The 20,799-nt window shown below is 46.6% G+C and overlaps 1 protein-coding gene across 1 annotated transcript in view; it reads left to right on the forward strand.

Moving 5' to 3' along the window:
* The first annotated feature begins 300 nt into the window (after positions 1-300).
* Positions 301-20,799, forward strand: part of VPS26B (VPS26, retromer complex component B) — a 23,984-nt gene continuing 3,485 nt past the window's right edge. Inside the window, exons 1-5 of the mRNA XM_037731551.1 lie at positions 301-1,057; positions 10,046-10,202; positions 15,838-16,002; positions 18,934-19,109; positions 20,763-20,796. Coding sequence (XP_037587479.1) covers positions 835-1,057; positions 10,046-10,202; positions 15,838-16,002; positions 18,934-19,109; positions 20,763-20,796 — 755 coding nt within the window. The 5' untranslated portion in view covers positions 301-834. The remainder of the gene's footprint in view (positions 1,058-10,045; positions 10,203-15,837; positions 16,003-18,933; positions 19,110-20,762; positions 20,797-20,799) is intronic.

Here is a 20,799-nt window from a genome sequence, read left to right on the forward strand (position 1 = left end):
GTCACCTTTGCCCTCTTCAGGTGACATTTCGCTCGTGTCAAAGGGCTGCCTTTCCCGTCAGACAGCACTGGAACAGTGTAATATCCGAATGTGGAAGGCAGCCCAACTTGCATGGAGCTAAAGCAATAAGGAAAAAGCAGCCAAAAGCACTCCCAGAAGACAGCTGCAGCTCTGTGGACTCAGCGGCACGCGTAGGCCCGGAGCGCGTCCCAGCGAGGCCACGGCTGCCATGTCGACCGCGGGAGCGCCTGGCGCGCTCTCCCTGCGCAAGCGCAGCGAGTTATCCTGGCGGCCCGGAGGTCCCTGAGCGGAGGAAAAGGATGCGCATGCGCGCGGCTGCTCCAACGCATCCGGGCTGGAGCTCTCCCGCCCCCTCCCCCGCCCGGAGCTGCCCCAGCGCCTCGGTGCGTTGCACCGCCGGAGGCTGGGCAGGTAGCAGCGCTGCTCCGCGCTGGACCCCACCCGGCAGGCGTAGGCCACGCACACCTGCCTCTGTGTGGCTGTCCTGCGCAGAATTGCACCACCGACCCTCGCCTGCCCACTGCCACCGGCCGCTGGACAGGCTGGGACTGGCTCGGCGCAGGGCACTGCTCCTCGGTGCATTGCTGCTCCGCGCTGCAGCCCGCAGCCGCCCGCCTCCCCCGGCCGTGCCCCTCCCGCGTGGAGCCGGCTATCCGTCTGCGCCCACTGCCCCGTGGCAGCGGCGGAGCCGGGCAGCGCGCGGCTGCCAAGCGCGCTCGCGCTTCGGGCCCTCTGGCCTTCCCTCCTTAGGGCAGCCCGCGCCCCGGTGCAAGGGAGCGGTCCTTACCAAGACGCGCCCGGTCCGGCGGTGCAATGAGCTTCTTCGGCTTCGGGCAGAGCGTGGAGGTGGAAATCCTTCTCAATGATGCGGAGAGTAGGAAGCGGGCCGAGCACAAGACGGAGGACGGGAAGAAGGAGAAATATTTCCTCTTCTACGACGGGGAGACGGTCTCCGGGAAGGTGAGCCTTGCGCTCAAGAACCCCAACAAGCGACTGGAGCACCAGGGCATCAAGATCGAGTTCATCGGGCAGATCGGTGAGTCGACCCCCACGACGCCCTCCCCCAGCGCGGACAGCCGGCCGGGGCGCCGACTGGGGAGCGAACGCGGAGCAGGCCGATTCAGGGCCCAACTCTGGTGAGGCCTGTCACAGTCACTTGTCAACTGCAGTCTGAGGCCTGGGGTTCAGCCGCAAGTCCCGCCCGTGGGCGACTCCCCCTGCGTTACTGTTCTCTCTGCCATAAGTAACAGCGCGCTGCCAGGGAGATGGGGATGGCGAGGGCGGGAGGGAGCTCCTGCTGTGCCTCGTGGGATGAGCACCCTGCCTGTGGGTTCTCCCATTGTCTCTTCAGCATGCACTCAGCTTTGCTTCTTGTCCCCAGGATATCAGAGTGAGGTGCTGTGGCTATAACCTGCAGGTGGGTTTTTTAAGGGGAGACCGCTCTGCCAATACTGGCTTTCCCATCTACCAGCCGTCAGCAACTGCCAGACGCAAAGTGAGGCTGATCCACTGAGCCCCACTTCCCTGCGCCCCCACCAACTCCTTTTTCTCTTTAGATGTGGTGTGAGAGAGCTAACCAGTTCTCTTATCTCACCTCAGCCCTGAACTACCTGTGCTTGTACATGTTTCCAGAGAGAAGACCTGTAATCTTCAGTCTAAATCTGACTACCTAAGCTGCATTTCTTAGACTTCTTTATTAGAATGCGAGTTTTCGGTTACCAAATTCTCTCTTTGAAGACAAAGAAATGGTGTTTCTAAAACCACAGTTAAGTGATCAGAGTTTCTCAATGCTCTTAACGGCCTTTAAAGGTGATTAGATGATTATTAATCATTAGAACTAGACAGGGCCAGGCACAGTGGCTGACGCCTGCAATCTCAACACTAGGTAGCTGAAGCCGGAGGATTGCTTGAGGCCAGGAGTTAGAGACCAGCCTGGGTAATATAGCAAGACCTGTCTCTACCCCAAAAAAATTTTTTTAATTAGCTGGGCATGGTGGTGCATGTCTGTAGTCTTAGGGAGGCTAAGATGTGAGGATTGCTTGAACCCAGGAGTTCCAGGCAGCAGTTAGCCATGGTGACACCACAGCACTTCAACCTGGGTGACAACCAGGAAGACCCTGTCTCAAAAAATAAATAAGAACTAGACAGTAAAAGGCAGTAAAGTGATTTGGGGAGCTCCCTGTCAAGACTGGGTTGTCTCCAATGCTAAGCCTGTTTCGACTCTTGTGTGTTATTAAAACGCTTGGGTACTTCTAAAATAATTTTTTTTTTTGTCATTAAGTTAGTAGTAGAATCACAGTAAATACCCTGTGGGCTGCAAACACTTCTGGTAGAGAATCTATACCTATACCACCCACTGCATACATAACTGTTTTTGGAGACTTCCCTGGGGAAGCTTTGTTAAACCCTCTCTCATATCCTGAGAGTTTAGCAGAGAATTTGCTCTCTCCTTTTCACAAAGGCAGGAAACACTGAGACACAGGCTGGCTCTTGGGTCCACTGCTCAGCTTCAAGAATTTTTTGTCTCCGGTATTTAAGAACATGAAATCAGGTGAAGACTGGCTGATCCTATAGGAAGCTCTTTGTTGTTATTTTAAAGCCAGAATACAAAAGGCCTGTTGCTATACCAGAAGAGGGGCCGAAGAGTTCCATGCTTCCTGCTTATGGGTTCAATGGCAGGGTAGTTGGCAAGGTTCCTCAGCAGCAATACTGTGATGTCTGGGATCCCTTGGCATGTTGTCGTAGGATGTTTAGCAGCATTCCCAGATTCTACTGACCAGACAACAGTAGTATCCCAGATTTGTGACCACAAAAATGTCTTGAGATATTGCCATATATGCCCTGGAGGGTAAAATCACCTCTAGCAAAGAACCCCAGGATAAATAGCAAGAGTCCAAAGCATATTATGCTAAGCATAGTAACCAGTTCAGAAATCCTTGCCTACTGAGCAAGGGTATTTTTTAGTAGTGGTTTTAAATTTATTGCATTGATTCTTTGGCTCCATAATAATAGTGTTGACAGGCATGTTTAGTCTGTGTCTATACCATTACTCCCAGGTGGTAGTACCTTGCCAGTATGTGAAAGATAATCCACAATGTCTTCTACCCCAGACGGTGTGAAATGAGCTGTTCTAGGAACAGTGTCAAGGCCTTCCTCTGGTCTAAATGAAAGGGAGCTGAAGAAGCTGCTTGCTGTGCCTGCTCCTCTGGTTTCTTGTCTAACTCCTTACTCCTGAGACATCCATCATCCCTGCTGAATTTTCCAGAACTTTTGTTGCTTCCACTGGTAACTCTTCCTCGGCCCTTGGGCACCCTGGGCTGAGTTGACCATGAGACTTTGGGGAGTTTAGCCACTCTCTGGGCCTCGGCTTTCTCAGCTATCAAGCCAGGAAAATAAAATCACTTGGTGAGAATGTTGGGCATGTCAGGGGATCATGCATGACCCTTATAGAGGGTTCCTTTATAAAATTATGGTAGTTGATGCAGTAATGTTTCCATTTCACAAATTCAGTTATCACTCACTGATTTGCTCTTCTTCCCTCTATACCTATTTTACCTCAATAAGATCACCCTGTCTGCTGATAGGGAGTGCATGTTTCAGCCCTTTGCCTTAAATCTCTTATTTCGGCCACATGGGCCAGTCTCAGCTGGTGTTGTAGATGGAGCCAATCCCAGCTTTGTGCAAAAGTATATTGTTCACGCTTAATTATCCATGGTTACATGAGGACATGGAAATAGAATAATGCAGAATGCTTCTTATTATTTGGCTTTGGGATGTATTTCTTGATCCAGAACAAGGCATAAGAGTTAATCTTTGTAGTTATATTTGATGTGAAAGGAAGGTTGTATTCCTAAAATACACACATTGACAGGTAGTAAAGATGGACCAGCCTATTTGGAAGCACAGAGTGACTTTTCTTAGACTCTTATATTCCTCCTATTTTATCTTCCTAGTTCCCCGAAAGAAGCATGTTGTGAAGTATTTGTATCATACACCTATGTCAGTCATCGTGAACTGAGCTTGGGGTACCAGAGCGAGGCTAGTGAGTGAGTTTGCCGAAGTTGTGGTCTTGTGGTTTTCTCCTTCATTGCATTCTTTGACTATGTGCAAAATGGGTGGAACTTCTGTCAGTTCTGAGATCAGGCTGACGGGGTGGCATATGGCAGTAATCAAGTTAAGAGCACTGAGCTCTGTGCCTCTTCCTTGTTGATTTGGAGGCAAGCAGGCAAAGGTATCACTTTTATCTTCTGTCCCTTCTCATTCTGTCACTTGCTGTGGCAATCTCATCTGCACCAAAGACTTTTTTTCTTTATTCTTTATTTAAAAAAATTTTGAGACATGCTCTCACTCTGTCACTCTAGCTAGAGTACAGTGCCACAGTCACATCTCACTGCAGCCTCAACCTCCTGCGCTCAGTCGATCCTCCCATCTCTGCCTCCCAGGTAGCTAGTACTAGAGGTGCATGCCACCACATCCAGCTAATTTTTTTAATTTTATGTAGAGATAGGATCTTGCTTTATTGCCCAGGCTGGTTGGGAACTCAAGTGATCCTCCCACCTTGGCCTCCCAGAGTGCTGGGATTACATATATGAGTCACTATGCTGAGCCCCATGAATTATATTTGATGACTCCAAGACTATTTCTTTATCCTGACCAGACCTCTCTTCTGAGTTTCACACCTGTCTTTCCAGCTGCCTTCTAGACATGTCCACCAGGATACCCCACAGGTGTCTCAGAAATGCATGCAAACACAAAGCCCTCTTTTTGTCTCTGCCCCAGCCACAGCCCCACTGCTTCTCCTTTTTTCCCGTTTTGGCCTTTGTCACCTAGGTTCATTTAGCCTCAGAAATCGAGAAATCATTTGGAACCCTTGGCTCCTCCTCCTACCCATGCAGTTGGCCGCTAAGTTTTGGCCATCTCTGCTAACTCTGCACTATATCTTAAACCGGCGTCTTCTCTCTATTCTCAATGCCATTGCCTTTTATTTTCTGTTTGTAGCAGCCTCCTAACTGGTCTTCCTGCTTTTGTCTTCCTCCCCTTTCAGGTCATTTTCTGTGAGGATGAAGTTTCTTAAAGGCAGTTCTATCATTGTCAGTCCTTCCTTAAAATTCTTGCCTCCCTGTTGGTTAATGGGGGAAAGTATATCCAAATCCCTCCTGTGCTGGCCCTGCCTCTCTTTTCAGCCTCTTCTCCACCAACCCCTCATTTTCACGACTTGTAGGTTCCACACACTATCCTTTTCTTCTAGAATCTTGGTATTTTCCCTTTGTATAGTAACATCTTTCTGCACGATACTACCTTCCACCCAAACTCTTACTTCTTCAAAGCCTAGCTAACATCACATCCATCAGAAAGTCTTCTCTGATTTCCCCAGGCTGACTTAAGTGCTTCCCCTACTGTTCTTCCAGAGGCCTCATTAATACCTCTTTTCAAACAGGATTATGACAAGGTTATGACTTTTAAAAACTTGTCTTTCTCACTAAATCCTGAGCACCTGGGAGCCAGGGACTACCTTCAGTCTATCATTAGTGTGGTGTCTAATCTCCATTCTCAGTGGTTAGCACATAGAAGGTGCCTAGTAAGTATTTGTTAAATGGATACATTGGTCAGATATAAGAATTTACAGAAACTATTCTTCGTTTTGTTTTTTTTTCCCTGATCTCCTCCCAGACAAGCAAGAATTACTTTAATGAAAGAAAGACAGAATTCAGGTGTGCTTTGCTGGTTGAGCGACTGGGTTTCCGGCTTTTGTTATGCAGGAGGCATTGATGAGCAACTTGTAGCTCTCCATCGAGGCCGCTGAGAACTCGGTGATTCACCAGCTGGCGTGCCCCCACTGGGGCTGCGTCCTTACTCGGGGAACTGGGATAAGGAAGTGTTAAAGCTGATGTGAGTTTACCTGCCTTTACATCTTTCTTTCCTCACACTCTCCTGTGCCAAGTCGAAACTGATTTTCCCTTGTGTATAAGAACGGAAGAGTTGTCAGACCTCTGGTTCATTTGGTCCTACACCACTGCTCAGATGTGGCAGTTTGAACATTGCCCCTTGAGAGTATAAGATCTTATTTAAGCTGGGCGTGGTGGCTCACGCCTGTAATCCTAGCACTTTGGGAGGCCAAGGTGGGTGGATCACCTGAGGTCAGGAGTTCAAAACCAGCCTGGTCATCATGGTGAAACCCCATTTTTAAAAAAAAAAAAAAAAGATCTTATTTATTCACTTATATTGTGCATGTTTTCCTGTTATCCTCTGCAAGTTTTTGAGCCATGCTGGGATCCTTCCTGTACCTAGCATACTTTTCCAGTGGCTTGGTCTGTATTATAACAATACCAACACATGTGGTGAGGGCATCGCTTGGGTCAGGCCCATAGAATAGAAAGGTCTAAGACCTAGTCACCCTAATGGCCCACGTTTCTAGAAAGATGCAGTAGCTGTAGTCTGTATGGAGCACTGTAAGGAAAGACTGTAATTGTGAGAAGAAGAGACCATTTGTTTAGCTAGAATCCTTTGGGGAACAACTGGTGAAAGTTAGAAAGCAGACCTGGGCCGCCTTGGAGACTAATGGGGTTTAATAAACCAAACATAATGAGAAAGTCAGACACGTAGAGGAGGGCAGACAGGAACATCCCTGTACTCCAAAGCCAACAGACATTATCTGGATTTTTTTTTTTTTTTAAGGTTTTAATAAACCCATTAATACCAGTCAAGCCCACACTTTAAAAATCTCTAGAGGCTTCTGTATTTTAATTCGTTAGCCCTTGAAATACTAAGTAAAAGGCATATTAAGATGAGATGGATTGCTTCTTAACAAGCTACTGGTGGGACTGGAGCAGAGGTTTGCCTGGCAAGGTGTGGGCCGCCCAGAGGTGCCAGTGCTTGCAGATTTCCCAGGGTTAGCAGATAGGAGTAGGGTGTGGGAAACCCAAATCCTGACAGTGGCCAGCCAGCAGACAGTGGCTGGGAAGGTCAGATGAACAGGAGGCTCTTTGAAGGACTTTTTACGCTTTGCTGACTTAGGTTTCTTCCAAGACCACACGAGGCCTAGAGTAAACATGGCCTCAGCGGAGCAGCAAAGTTTAGGACGGCTGTCATGGGTGAACTGTGATGCAAATCGGGCTCAGTTTCCTACCAGAATAGCAAATTCACTTCTCAACTGTTGGTGGCAAGTTTCACCATGAAAACATCCTGAGTACAAAAGTTATTTCCTCCTGTTGGACTGAGAAGGAAACCAAAGACAGGGTAGTTACCTTAACCAAAAACTTACTCAGTTCCTACTTCTAGCCTGACATCCCTGGTCTCTGAGGACTGGTGATTGGGAAGAATGAAAGATGACTTGTGGTTGCTTCTTTAGGATGGAATAGAGGCTTTTTTTAGTTTCTAGGTCCCAGACCTCTTGTGAGAATAGCCTTGGATTTTTGTTTTAATTTATGCAAGAGGAAACCAAACTTTCTGGTAAGTGGGAAGCACGGCTGTGTCTGCCCCTTTGCCCCACAGTGTTTGCAGAAGTATTGCAGATGGCTTAGAAAGGATAGATTAAGAAGGCCGGGCCAGCCCTGCTCTGACCTCACCCTGGCCACTCTTCCATGATATTTGATGTCAGAGCTGATATTAATGTGTGTCCAGAAGGAAAGGCACTAGGGAAAACGTGATGCTATGCAGGGAATGACTTCTCCTCCTCCAGGATCCCTGCTGGGGCAGGCAGAACCTTCTGCATTGTTGCTAGGCTCCATGATGCTGGCAGCCTGAATGCTCTTTGCACCTTCTCTGTTTTGTTTCTTCCTGATGTTGCCTTTGGGCCGTGTGATCACACTTTTGTATTTTTCTCTTTCCTTCTTCCTCTTGACTCTGGAACATTGATTCTGGACACTGGGGCCTTGCTCTGCCTGCTTCTGTCCCCTGAAACTATGGCCGGAATCTAGTGCTTAGAAACTGAGGTACCAGATTCCCAAGTCAAGGTTTCGGCTTCCACATGGAAGCCAACACCATCAATCAGGACTCATGTTACAAGAGTAAGCAGAGGAGTCCCTCTCCCTGGGGCTGGCCACAACTCCGCTTCTACCTGTCCCACACTTCTGACTTCTATTGGGGGGCATAGTCACCTTCCCCCCATAGTCTGGAGCTGCCACCTTTGACTCTGAGGCTTTGTGGATTATCACTTACTACCCAGAATGCTGCCTACCACTGAAACCACTGAGTGTTTGGAAGGGAAGGTGCATTGTTTGTAATAAAAGATTGTTCGTGGCTGACCAGTTACACAGGAAACCAGCCACAAGCCATAGCCACATAATACACTGAATTCATACAGAAGTGACATCACTAGTACGGGGTTATTCACACTACTGCCACCTTCCCAAGTTGTATAAATGACAAAGCCCATGCTGCTTCCGAATGCCTTCCTTTTGGGGCCAGCTCATAGACCAGCAAGGGGATAGATTTTGCACTCAGACTGAAATGTACCACCTAAAGCTGTTTTTTTCTTTCTGGGGCTGATTTTTTTCCCCCTAGGATGGGGTTGAACATTATGGTGGCTCTGGGGAGGCAAGAGATCTGGTTTCTTGGGTCCAAGAAGGCTTTGATTCTAATCGGGACTCAGATCTCTGCTGTCCAGCGTGGACCCAAAACAGACACACTTCCCCTACAGTCACTAAAGCCCAAGAGAGCTAACCTATCGCCCGGGTTATCCCCAAGAGAACTCACCTCCTGTGTCCCGGAGATGCTGCGGACTGGGCCTAGTGGTCCCACAGACTCCTATCTATGGACTCACCTCTTCCTCCCCAAGCAGCAAACCACAGAGGCAATGAGTGCTCTACCTGCTCTGTGTTCTTAATTCATCTGCCCTGCTGCAGGCTGCAGTCTAGCTTGGGACTTGAACCCAGAATCCTTGAGGGGTGGAGGCTTGAACTGTAATGTGGCCATGCATAGCCACAGTCAGTATTAAGAGATCACCTCTGCAGGGCCAGGTTCTAGGAAGCACCAGGAAGCTGGGGATGCGGGAGCGGTGGGGAGGGACCATGTATATAGCAAAATTTATTCTTAAAGAGAATGCAAGCAGACATAAAATAATATAGGACAAATGGGTGGCATGAACTTATCAAGAAATACCAGAACTATTTCTTGAAGAGAATAAATTTAGAGCAATCCTTCTCAAAGTGTGATAACAGCAGTCCCGGGGAGCTTATTAGAAATGTCAATTCTCAGGCCCAACCCCAGACTCCTAAATCAGAAACACTACTGGGCGTTCCAGCAATCTGTGTGTTAATCCGCCCTCCAGGTGACTCTGATGCACACTGAAGCTTGACAACTCCTAATTTCACTAAAGGGAATAACATGAAAATGTCCGTGTTCGATTGGCCACATGCCTTCCTTTTGGAGTGATAGCAGCAGCTAGTAACTGTTTTTGAGTATTTGCTATGTCCTAGGTACTGTTCTAAGTCTGTCACCTGCATCACCCCTGCCACCTCACACACAGCCTTGTGAAGTGGGTTGTGTCATGACCTGCATTATACCAGGTGATAGAAATAGATGCAGTCTAGGAGGAGACCTGCTCTAGTCCCAGCTCTGCAGCCAGCTCTGCGACTGCAGGCCAGCCAGTTAACCATGCTGTGCCTCAGTTTCCGTCATCTCTTAAATGGGGTGATAAGATCTGTCTTTGCTGTCTCGGAAGACTAATATCGTAAGGCTGAAATGAGTAAATAACTATATCCTTTCAGAAGTTGGAAGTGTTAAACAGAAATGCTGCTGTTTAAAGAAATGTGGCATTTCTTATATTGGCCCCCATGACTTATCCCTTATTAAAAGATGATTATTTGGGGTTCCTTTTCTGCCACAGGATTTCACTATATAAAACAGAAGAGCCTTTGGAGAAGGAGGAGGGAGTGAAAGAGTGGAGGTCAAGGAAACAAAGCTAGAAGGGGTCTGTTCTGTGGGGAGGTCCTTCTGAAAAGCAGTGCCTCCAGCCCAGAGCCTCCTCACTCGGCCGGGTGTAGCTCAGGGTCTGATAAAGGAGGGCATTGCTGTCTCTCACCAGAACTCTACTACGATCGCGGGAACCACCATGAATTTGTGTCCCTGGTAAAGGACTTGGCCCGGCCTGGAGAGATCACCCAGTCGCAGGCCTTCGACTTTGAATTTACCCACGTGGAGAAGCCGTATGAGTCCTACACAGGGCAAAATGTGAAGCTACGGTAAGTTGTGTCTGCTGCTTCCTTGCTGTGCCCTAGAACCTGCCGCATGTGGACCAGGACCTGAGGCTGATCCACTTTGAGGCTCTTCATAGGGATCCGGAGAAGGAAGAATATTGCAAGCTGTGGCATGCTGGTAAACCTTTAACCATGGGCTTTCTAGGAGGAAAGTGCCCCTAGTTTGTAGCAGGTGTCAAACAAAGGTTTAACTCTGTAAGATGAATCCACACATGGCAAAGGATTTTTGCAGGTAGCTAGTTTCTAGTTTTTATCATGGGACATTCGGTGTTTCACTATGGGCTTCAGTGGGCTGAGAAATGTCCCTTCAACAGTGGCCAATTCACATGGCCAGTTTCAAGCTACCAACCTAATGTTCCTAAATGTAGAGGTGGCAAAGATGTACGCTAGCCACCCTTACATAGCACTAACATCATTTGGAGGCACATTCCCTTAAGAGCAGAGAGCACTGTAAAGGGCCGGAAAATAGGAAGTGATGAGATTTTATACCTTTGTTTTTAATATGAGTCATTTAATTGTAAGTTTATGTAATTTAAATAATTGCTGTGTTTAACAGCCAGTTCATAAAATTTGTCTCAAATTCAACAGTCAGCCACCCCCAGCACACCCCTGCTGGCTGGGTGTCAGGAGCTCCTGACCTGCTGTCCAGCTCTGCCACACAGCTGTGGTGTGATCTTGAGCTCTGTAAACTCAGCCTTCTCACTTCAAAAGTGGATAACAGATTTGGATTCTAATTCTAGGTGTCTTCTCCTTTGGGGAGTGATAAGAAAATAAAATAATAACACAGTGTGACAAGTTCTTAATATATTAATGATCACATAGGTACATGGATTGCTTTTACTGTTAGTCTTGGAAACTCTGAGAATAGGGACTGATGCCAAGGTCTCTTGGGTGAAAAAAATCCACAGCAGCTATAGACTTTTAGATGTAACCTTGAGATTTTCTGATGCCACTGGGATAAAGCAGTCTCCCCTGTCACTCTGAACACCTGATTCCAGGTCATAAGATCAGCTTGTTTCCTCACCTGAGGACCTGAGTTTAGGAAGGTGCAGACCACAGCAAGTACCTTTAACTTCCCTTCTTTCTCTATTCTCCCTTCTTCCATCAGAAGAGTGAAGGCTAATTTTAAATCTTTGCAGAGATGGTGGCTCACACCTGTAATCCAAGCACTTTGGCCAGGAATTCAAGACCAGCCTGGGCAATATACTGATACCCCATTTCTACCAAAAAAAAAAAAAAAAAATTATTTTTTTCCCCCATTTATTTATTTTATTGCATTTTAGGTTTTGGGGTACATGTGAAGAACATGAAAAACTGTTGCATAGGAACACATGTGGCAGTGTGATTTGCTGCCTTCCTCCCCATCACCTACATCTGGCTTTTCTCCCCTTGCTATCTCTCCCCAGCTTCCCACCCCCCCAAACAAATTATTTTTTAAAGAAAAAACAAATCTTTGCAGAGAAGTCTAAGGCTGACATGACACCCAGTAAAGACAGTGTTTCATAATTGCACCCAGAGAAAGTAGCGAAATGAGGGTTATCTAGTCATCACTTAAGTTTGGCTAAGGGATTTATTATTTAATTTATTTTGCAGTGGATTTGTCATAAGTGTTTTTATGGCAGAAGGAAAGGTTGGAAACAGTATAGTGGTGTCTCAAAAAGTTAAACAGAATTACCATATCATCCAGCAGTTCCACTTTTGGATCCACTTCTAGATCCAAAATAATTGAAAACAGGATCTCAAATCGATATTTGTACACCCATGTTCACAGCAGCATTATTCACAATAACCAAAAGGTAGAAGCAACCCAGGTGACCATCAGTGGGTGAATAGATAAAGGAAATGTGGTCTGTCCCTACAGTGGATTATTACGCAGTCTTCAAAAGGAAGGACATTCTGTCCTGTGCTACAACATGGATGAACCTAAAGGAAAGTATGCTATGTGAAAGAAGCCAGTCACAAAAGGACAAATACTGTCTGATTCCATTTATAGGAGGTACCCAGAGCAGTCAAATTCATAGAGACAGAAAGTAGAATGGTGGAGGCCTGGGGCTGAGGGGAGGAGGAAATGGGGGTTGGTGTTTAATGAGTAGAGTTTCAGTGGGGAAGGGTGGAAAAGTTCTGGAGACTCATGGTGATGTTTGCACAACAATATGAATATCATTAATGCCACTGAACTGTATAATTAAATATTGTTAAAGTGGTAAATTTTATGTTATGTGTATTTTACCACAATAACAGAAAAATGTTAATGTGCAAATCTCATGAAGATGTTAGGGTTCATGTTGTGAAAGAGAGGGGGTAAAGTTGGGAAAATTAGTTGAGGATAAAGATGTAACTTCCAGATTAAAAGCTTGTATCTTATTACACAGGCAGAGAGAAAACATGAAAAGATTGTTGTGGACTTTTTTTCTTGTTCTTAGGCAAAAGTTTATTTTGGAAGATTAGAGTCAATATGTAGCATTTGGTGGATGGGAAGAGTGTAGAGACAAAACTATCAGAAGGCTGCTGTGAGGACCTCAGAGTATGATTTTGGTGGCTGCAATGGGACAGAGAGAAAATGAGGAATTTGGTAGCCACCAGCAGAGATTACCAGTGAGTGGAGGCATGTAGCTGTGAAGATGGAGACAGAGAGCTATCAGGAGGAAGAAATGATCTGGAGATAAGGTGATTCATCCACCTCTAGACGGCAGGCCGAAGTACTGGCAAAATAGAGAAAGCATAAAAGTTTACCAGACAATTGGAAGCACAAACCTTGCACTAAGGACAGAGGGGAGACTTAGAAATGTGCAGTCAGGACTGATCTGCTCAGAGGTTATAACTGATACATTTTTGAAGAAAGGAAGCACAGGGGGAGGAGAGCCAGGACCCACTGCAGGCTGGCAGGAGGCGGAGAGGGGGTAAATCAGGGCAGTGTCCCTGTGGAACCATGGGAAAAGCATTTCAAGGAAGAAATGTTTCAAGGAAGAAGTATTTCACGTGACACAGAAGCAAGGGCTGCTAGATTTGGCACCTGGGAGGCCACGGGTTACTAACATCAAGGCGAGCGGTTTCTGTTGGGTGGTGGAGACAGAAGCAAGGGGCTGGGAGGAGCGGCTTGTAGAGAATCCACAACTGTTGGTGCAGAACCCATCTTGTGACAGTTGTCTCTGAAGAAAGAAAGGGAAAGTATGGTAGGTCAAGAGGGTAAGGCTTGGAGAGGGTTCTTGGGATTGGTGACTTTGGGGACCAAGTTTTTAATAAGCTCAGAGGAAAAAGCCTTTAGCTAGAGGGAGATTGATGATCTTGGGGAAATCAGAATATGTAGAAGGATCCAGATGCCAGACCAAGGCTCCCACACTGGAATCACGTGGGAAGCTTTTTAAAATGCTAATGCCTGTGTCCCCTTCCAGGGCAATCACATGTCAGGTGTGCTGGGCAGCAGGCTTCTTAAAGCCTTTCCTTTCCAGGTGATTTCAGTGTGCATCCATAATGGAGAGTTTTGTGCTGGAGGGAGGAGGAGAGGTCCTGAGAGGTCCTGAGAGGGAGGGGTGCTGGAGGGAGGAGGAGAGGTCCTGAGAGGGAGGGGTGCTGTTGGAGAGGGGATAGGTAAAGATGGAGAGACGTGTTTAGGCCCTAAGGAACAAAGCAGAGAAAGGAGCGCGTTGTAAGTGTTGCCTGGGAAGTCAGTCATCTTAGTGGAGTAAGAGGCAGTGTCTTCCTACACACTGGGAGGGAAACTTGGGAGTCTGAGCAGCTAGGAGAGGGCTGGGGACAGATGCCTTGGACAGTGTGATGGAAGTTACTGAGGTGAACCAAAAGGATCCCTGAGAAGCAGCCATAATGGGATAGCAGCCAAAATGTATAGCTGGTCTGGTTAGCATATCTTTATAACTTATCTGGTAATGCTTGACAGATGGTGGCGATTATCTAAGTTTTATTTAAAAGAAAATATAATTTATTATATTACATTAGATTATTTTTATTTTTTTGAGACAGTGTCTTGCTCTGTCACCAGGCTAGAGTGCAGTAGCACCATCTGAGCTCACTGCAACCTCTGCTTCCCAGGTTCAAGTGATTCTCCTGCCTCAGCCCCCCGAGTAGGTGGGAATACAGGTGTGCACCACCATGCCCAGCTAATTTTTGTATTTTTAGTAGAGATGGGGTTTAACCATGTTGGCCAGGATGGTCTTGGTCTCCTGACCTTGTGATCCGCCCGCCTTGGCCTCTCAAAGTGTTGGGATTACGGCGTGAGCCTAGATTATGTTAAAATAATGTGTTATGAAGAAGGAAGTACAATTAAAGAGCTCCTCCTCATTGAGTGTTAGCATAATGTTAAGTCGGGGGACAGGGATGCTGGGGAGGACAGTGCTGCACTGGCGGGCCACAGAGGGCAGCTTCTTAAACCAGAGCTGTGTCTCTGTCTTCGCCCTCATCCCCTACCACAGCAATGTCCTCCCCAAGGATCCTAGGTTCAGCCAGAGACTTGTAATTCAACAGACCAGGTCCTCTCTGCCTCTGTTGCATGTAAGGTTTACTCTTCTGAATGCCCTTTTCACCCTCCCCACAAAACTGGATTGTAGTATCTCAATTAGCCCTTTCCATGTGTTCCAGTTTCTCTATTTGCCCATCTCCCTCAGTGAACTGTGAGCTTCCCATGAGACTATCTTATTCATCCTGTGCTTAGTGCAGTGCTTAGCTCAGTAAATGTTTGTGGAGGCCAGGTGCGGTGGCTCACTCCTGTAATCCCAGCACTTTGGGAGGCTGAGGTGGGTGAATCACGAGGCCAGGAGATCAAGACCATCCTGGCTAACATGGTGAAACCCCATCTCTACTAAAAATACAAAAAATTAGCTGGGTGTGGTGGCGCACGCCTGTAGTCTCAGCTACTCAGGAGGCTGAGGCAGGAGAATCACTTGAACCCGGAAGGCGGAGGTGGCAGTGAGCCGAGATCGAACCACTGCACTCCAGACTAGGTGCCAGAGTGAGACTCTGTCTCAAAAAAAAAAAAAAAAAAAAAAAAAAAAAAAAAATAAAAAACCCAAAAAAAAAAAAAAAAAAAAAAAAAAACAGAAAAAAAAAAAAAAAAAAAAAAAAAAAAAAAAAAAAAGCGGAATGAATAGCTGACTTAATTTCTCTCTTTCCTAGTCCTCTCTTTTAACTTAAAAAAGGTTTATTGGGACACTTAAAAGGTTTATTGATTGAACAATATTCAGTGAACAAACATGCAAATATAAGAGTACGAGAGAGACTCCTTTGCCCCCAAAACCAGGAGTTAGTTGAAACATGGTTAATAGCGGTAAGGCCATGAAAGACCTAAGAATAACATATGATTAGAGAACAAGGCAGAGAAATCACTTTCCCTTAAGCAGGGTTCTTGACCCAGGGATATGGGCTTCATAAAGGGATTTTGGGGAAAGGGTCTTTGAACTCCCTAGAATGGTGGCTGAAAATTTTATGTGTAGGTACATACATGCATCTTTTCCTGGAACAGGGTCTGTAAATTCTTAAAGGGATGCAAAGCCCTCAACAGTTAGGAACCTTCATACAGGCTTCTCTGAAGTGGGCCAATTTGGTACCTGTGTCTAGGTAGCATCTGGAGAGTGGGAGTCTTTACTCATGACAGTTCCGTCCCCTGCAGCTATTTCCTCCGAGCTACCGTCAGCCGCCGCCTCAATGACGTTGTCAAAGAGATGGACATTGTAGTTCATACCCTCAGCACATACCCGGAGCTGAACTCCTCCATCAAGATGGAGGTTGGGATTGAGGACTGTCTGCACATTGAATTTGAGTACAATAAATCCAAGTAAGTGTCTCAGTGCCAAGGTGAAATTATTATTTGAGGAGGTTAGGATGGGACTTGACCTAAATGCAATCTGATGGCACCCCATGACTCAATGCGGTGAGGGAAGACCGTGGGAGCAATCCAGTGAGGTGTGTATGGCAGGCTAGCTTCAGGTGGACCAACCATGATGTGAACACTTCATTTACCTAAACTAAACCATATTCAACTAAGGCGGCATATTTCAGTTAAACATCCTATGATGCCTTTCAAAGTCAAGCTAAACTAACTTGAGGCTATTTGTTTTGGAATTCTAGCTTCAGCTGTTTCCTTCTCAGAAAAGAACAATCTCAGAATACCATTCCATTATCATGTGTTCCCTCCATCCACGTCTTTAGAAATCAAAGTGAGGAAACCAAACATCGGCCATGATTTGTTGCTTTCTCCATGAACTAAAATGAATTATAGCAAAGAAGATCGGATTTTTTTTTTCAAGATGGCGTCTTGCTTTGTCACCCAGCCTGGGGTGCAGTAGCACAATCGTGGCTCACTGCAGTCTTGACCTCCCAGACTCAAGCAATTCTCCCACCTCCACCCCTACAAGTAACTGGGACCACAGGCATGTGCCACCACTCCCAGCTAGTGTGCCTGCGTGCGTGCGTGCATGCATGTGTGTGTGTGTGTGTAGAACCAGGGTTTTGTAATGTTGCCCAGGCTGGTCTTGAACTACTGAGCTCAAGTGATCTGCCTGCCTTGGCTTCCCAAAGTGTTGGGATTACAGGCATGAGCTACCATGCCCAGCCCTGATGTATTTTTTATAAAGGTCTTAAGATAATTTTATTTTAACTGACAAGTTGGGAAGATGTATATCTTTTAAACTGTGTTTACTGTTAGAACATCAAAATAATTAGCTGGTTATAAATCACAAAACTTCCTGACAGACTATTTCAAAAGCATGTTTCTTTTGAATGTGATATTCCTGAAAATGTTTGGAAATCAAATATCCAAAAGAAAAAGGGGTATTCTATTCACAGAGACCAAAAAGCCACAAAGTCTCTAAGTAGGATTTTTACTGTGGCACCTCCTGGACCCAGTGTCATGCAGAGGCTGGGAGCAATGGGAGCTGCATCAGATGGCTCACCTTTGAAGGGTCAGGAACAGAACTTTTTAAAACTTGGAACAGGGTTGAAGGAATGGTGTGTTTTTTTCCCCTGCAGGCCTGGAGCCTAGAGGGCCCCAGGAAAATGACCAATGTGACCCAGAATTGGCCCTGCCTGGCCTAAGCCCACCAGTGAACAGAGAGCGGGGTAAGGTGAGAGGGAAGCTGATCTGAGCCTGGCATGGGAACAGGCTCTTCCCCTTTCTCCTCACAGCCTCAGGGCTCTGTGGTCCTCCCCAGAAAGGAGCCATCCAAACTGCCCACCCACTACTGCTCTGGTCACCTGGTGAGGGCAGAGGCCAGCAGCTGTGCCACCTGTAGGAGCTCAAAGCAGCCACTGATCAGCAGTGCATGCCAGACCAGTGTAGTGTGGGAAAGGTGCTCTAGAGAGGCAGGGAGACTGGACACTTCCAGACACACCTCTCCTTGCACAACAAGCTGCTCTGTGTGAGTGCGTGATTTATATGTCAGAGAACTCGGGACTTGAAACCAGGTCCCTATTTTGCCACTAAGAAGTTGGGCTAAGGTTAGGAAGTACTAATGTTTTGTACCTTGGCTTCTAATCTGTAAAACGAGTGGCTTCGACCAGGTCAGTGGGTTTCAAACACAAAGAAAGTGTGAGGTGGCAGAGGAGTCGGGGGTCCTTAGACCTTCTGACCCTCTACCTTTTTCCCATCCACAAGCAGCCTTTTTGTTATTTTTTTTAACTCTCCCCTTTCATACCTGGAGCAGCTTTTGCTTCCATGTAATATTTAAAATCAAGGAATGTGTGATTTGTAGGAGTTTAAAAATACCTAGAATCCGTGGTCTCTAAGCATCCCCTGTGAGATGCCCCAGGTGACCTCTGGCTGCTTTTGCAAACTTGCTGAGGCCGTTTGCTCAGGGTATCTGCAATCTTCTGTAGACTCTGCACAGAAGGGTGGTGTGAAATAATGGGAACTAGGATCCTAGGTTTGCAACCTTTCTTACCCCCTACTCACATACTGGCTGTATTCTGGTTATCCAAGAAAACATCTGTTTTCTTCTGACTTCCTTTTCTTCACCTGTAACATAAAGAGGCTGAATTCTGATGACTGTGCCAGCATTCTTGTCCCATGAGCTGAGCATCAGGTTTTAAGATTTTGCTCTCTTTCTCTCATGCCTGATACAGGCCTTGCACATGTAGACTACTGGTACTATTGACTAACCCAAAGAAAAAAGCTTAAGGGTCAGGAACTGTTAGCCAACATGGCTCACTTCGGAGCAGCTCACAAGGCCAGGCCAGCGGAGCCCAGAAAGCAGGTGCTAATGTTGAGGGTGATTCACTCATCTTGCTCTACTGCTGCTGCCTGGCCCGTCAGCCTAGAGCAGACAGAACTGTGTGCGTCAAGCCATTCAGGCCCAGTTCCCAAAAGATACTGTGTGGAGATCAAAGGAAAGGAGAGACTGGTCCCTGTGCTTGTGGGACTGGCCTCTTACACATTAGGATATCTTTCAAAAACACACACAAATATAAAAGGTGCTAAAGCAGCTCTGCATGCTGAGGAGATAGAGCAGGTGAACAAACATGAATGGGTGAAGTACCATTCAGGAGAGATGTCGTTTGCGTGGAATGTGGAAGGGATAGAAGTTGCCTTAATCCAAGCAAAGTCCACACTGGGAAACCGTTCAGCCACAGCCTTGTGGGTGGTGATGGGTGTGTGTCCTGCAACTGGACCTTTAACCCGCATGCTTGGCGGCGGTGTGTGTGCTCTACTGAAACAGAAAGGGCTGGCCACAGTACCAACATCTTACTTGCTGTTCTTTCTGTTGTCCAGATACCACTTGAAAGATGTCATTGTAGGGAAGATATACTTCCTGCTGGTGAGAATCAAAATCAAGCACATGGAGATAGATATCATCAAGCGGGAAACAACGGGTACAGGCCCCAACGTGTATCACGAGAACGACACAATAGCCAAGTATGAGATCATGGACGGGGCACCAGTGAGAGGTGAGACTGCAAGCCCAAGCCTCAGCTACCACAACTTTTTTCCTGTGTCCTACACAGAGTTATGGAGGAGCTTAAGGGATTACACTGTCAAAATAAGATGTCCTCTTGACCTGTAGCTTCTTAATCTCTCAGTTTACACTGTGGGGGCCAATAAGGAAGAAAAGGAAGGCTGAGTATGAAGAACTTCAGGTTACTATTCCATACTCACCCTGAAAAGTTCCACTTAGACTTGGTTTATATATTGGGCTTGTACTTAAGATTGAACCTCAACTGCTGCTTTGGAAAGTCCAGCTGTAGCACATGCGGTTTGAACACATTCCTACTTCTTTCTGTTAACATTGTGGCATTCTCTGCTGCTAGGGAGCAAGGGATGCATACACAGCAGCCCATCTGTGACTTGGCTCTGGCTCCCATTTATTCTCTGAATTCACTTGTCAGGTAGAAAGCACTACTAGATGCTCTAGCCAACACCACCAGGTGCCCAGATAGCCGTGGAACTTGGTGGAAGCGTCCTCTTCCAGCCCAGGGAGCTAACATTAATCTGGGATAGTGGAGCTGGAAGCCCTTTGTCATTTGGGGACTGTGATTATCTGGAAGAAGCATCCATTTACATTCCTCATTGGCTCTTTGGCCATTCTTCAAGAATGGTGAAGACTCTCTTCATCTTGAAGCGTGCGGTGCTTTCAGGGTTTTATTTAGCTTATTCCATTTACTCTCACAGGCTGTTCCATGTGGAAGGAGGAGCACCACAGATTTAGCTGCCCACAGCTCTGAGGACACTCTCAGGTGTTACCATGCCAGGTCTTTGGAGGGTTGGGACCAAGCTCTCCTGACACTCTCTGATGTCCCATTTTTTCACTGGCTGTGCAAATAGAGCCAGCCGTCATTTTTCCTGTACAAATGAAATGGGTCACTGAGAATCCATGTAAAACAGCAGATAATTATAAGATAGCTTATATTTAGCTTTAGACTACATTATAGGTTTGGTCTTTCTCGGTAGAATTACTGCTGTAGTTTTGTTCCACTGATACTAGACAAGGCATGATGTTAGAGCTGCAAGGGATCTCTAGTATCATGCAGTCTGATTCCCTAATTTTCCACATGAGAACACTAAGGTCCAGAGGAAGCAGCAGACTTACTCACAAGTCAGACAAGCGGTTCATGCAGAACTGATGCCATAGTAAGGACTTTCTGCTTTCTAGACCACCATACTACCCTGGCAGTCCACACAAGAGGGAGGATGTATTTTGGAGGGCATACACTGAGGATGGAGAAAGATGGCATCAGAACTGCTGGGTGAAATGGTGACTTAACTGGACTTTGACAGCTGCCTTTTGAAAACCCAGTAACTAAACACACCGCATGTAATCAAAAGATGCTTATACTAATAATATCCCTGTGCTGTTCCCACTCAGTTGCTCTGTTTTGGAGAAGACACAGAAGTTGTAACAAAACCTGGAGTGGAATTGGAGAGTCCCATTTTTGTTTCAGCAGCCTGCTGGGCAGGAGAGAGCCAGCTGTGCAAATAGAGCCAGATTCCAGAAGGCAGAAGCATTCCTGTGCTGTGTTCCAGTGGCATCTCTGCAGTGGAGATGGTATAAGAGAGAGTGTGTCACCTTGCCCTCTGTGCTGACTCGTCCCTTCCCCCTACAGGAGAGTCCATTCCGATCCGGCTCTTCCTGGCAGGGTA

The sequence above is a fragment of the Cebus imitator genome, unplaced genomic scaffold (assembly GCF_001604975.1).
Source record: "Cebus imitator isolate Cc_AM_T3 unplaced genomic scaffold, Cebus_imitator-1.0 Scaffold405, whole genome shotgun sequence".
In the NCBI taxonomy this organism is placed as follows: domain Eukaryota; kingdom Metazoa; phylum Chordata; class Mammalia; order Primates; family Cebidae; genus Cebus; species Cebus imitator.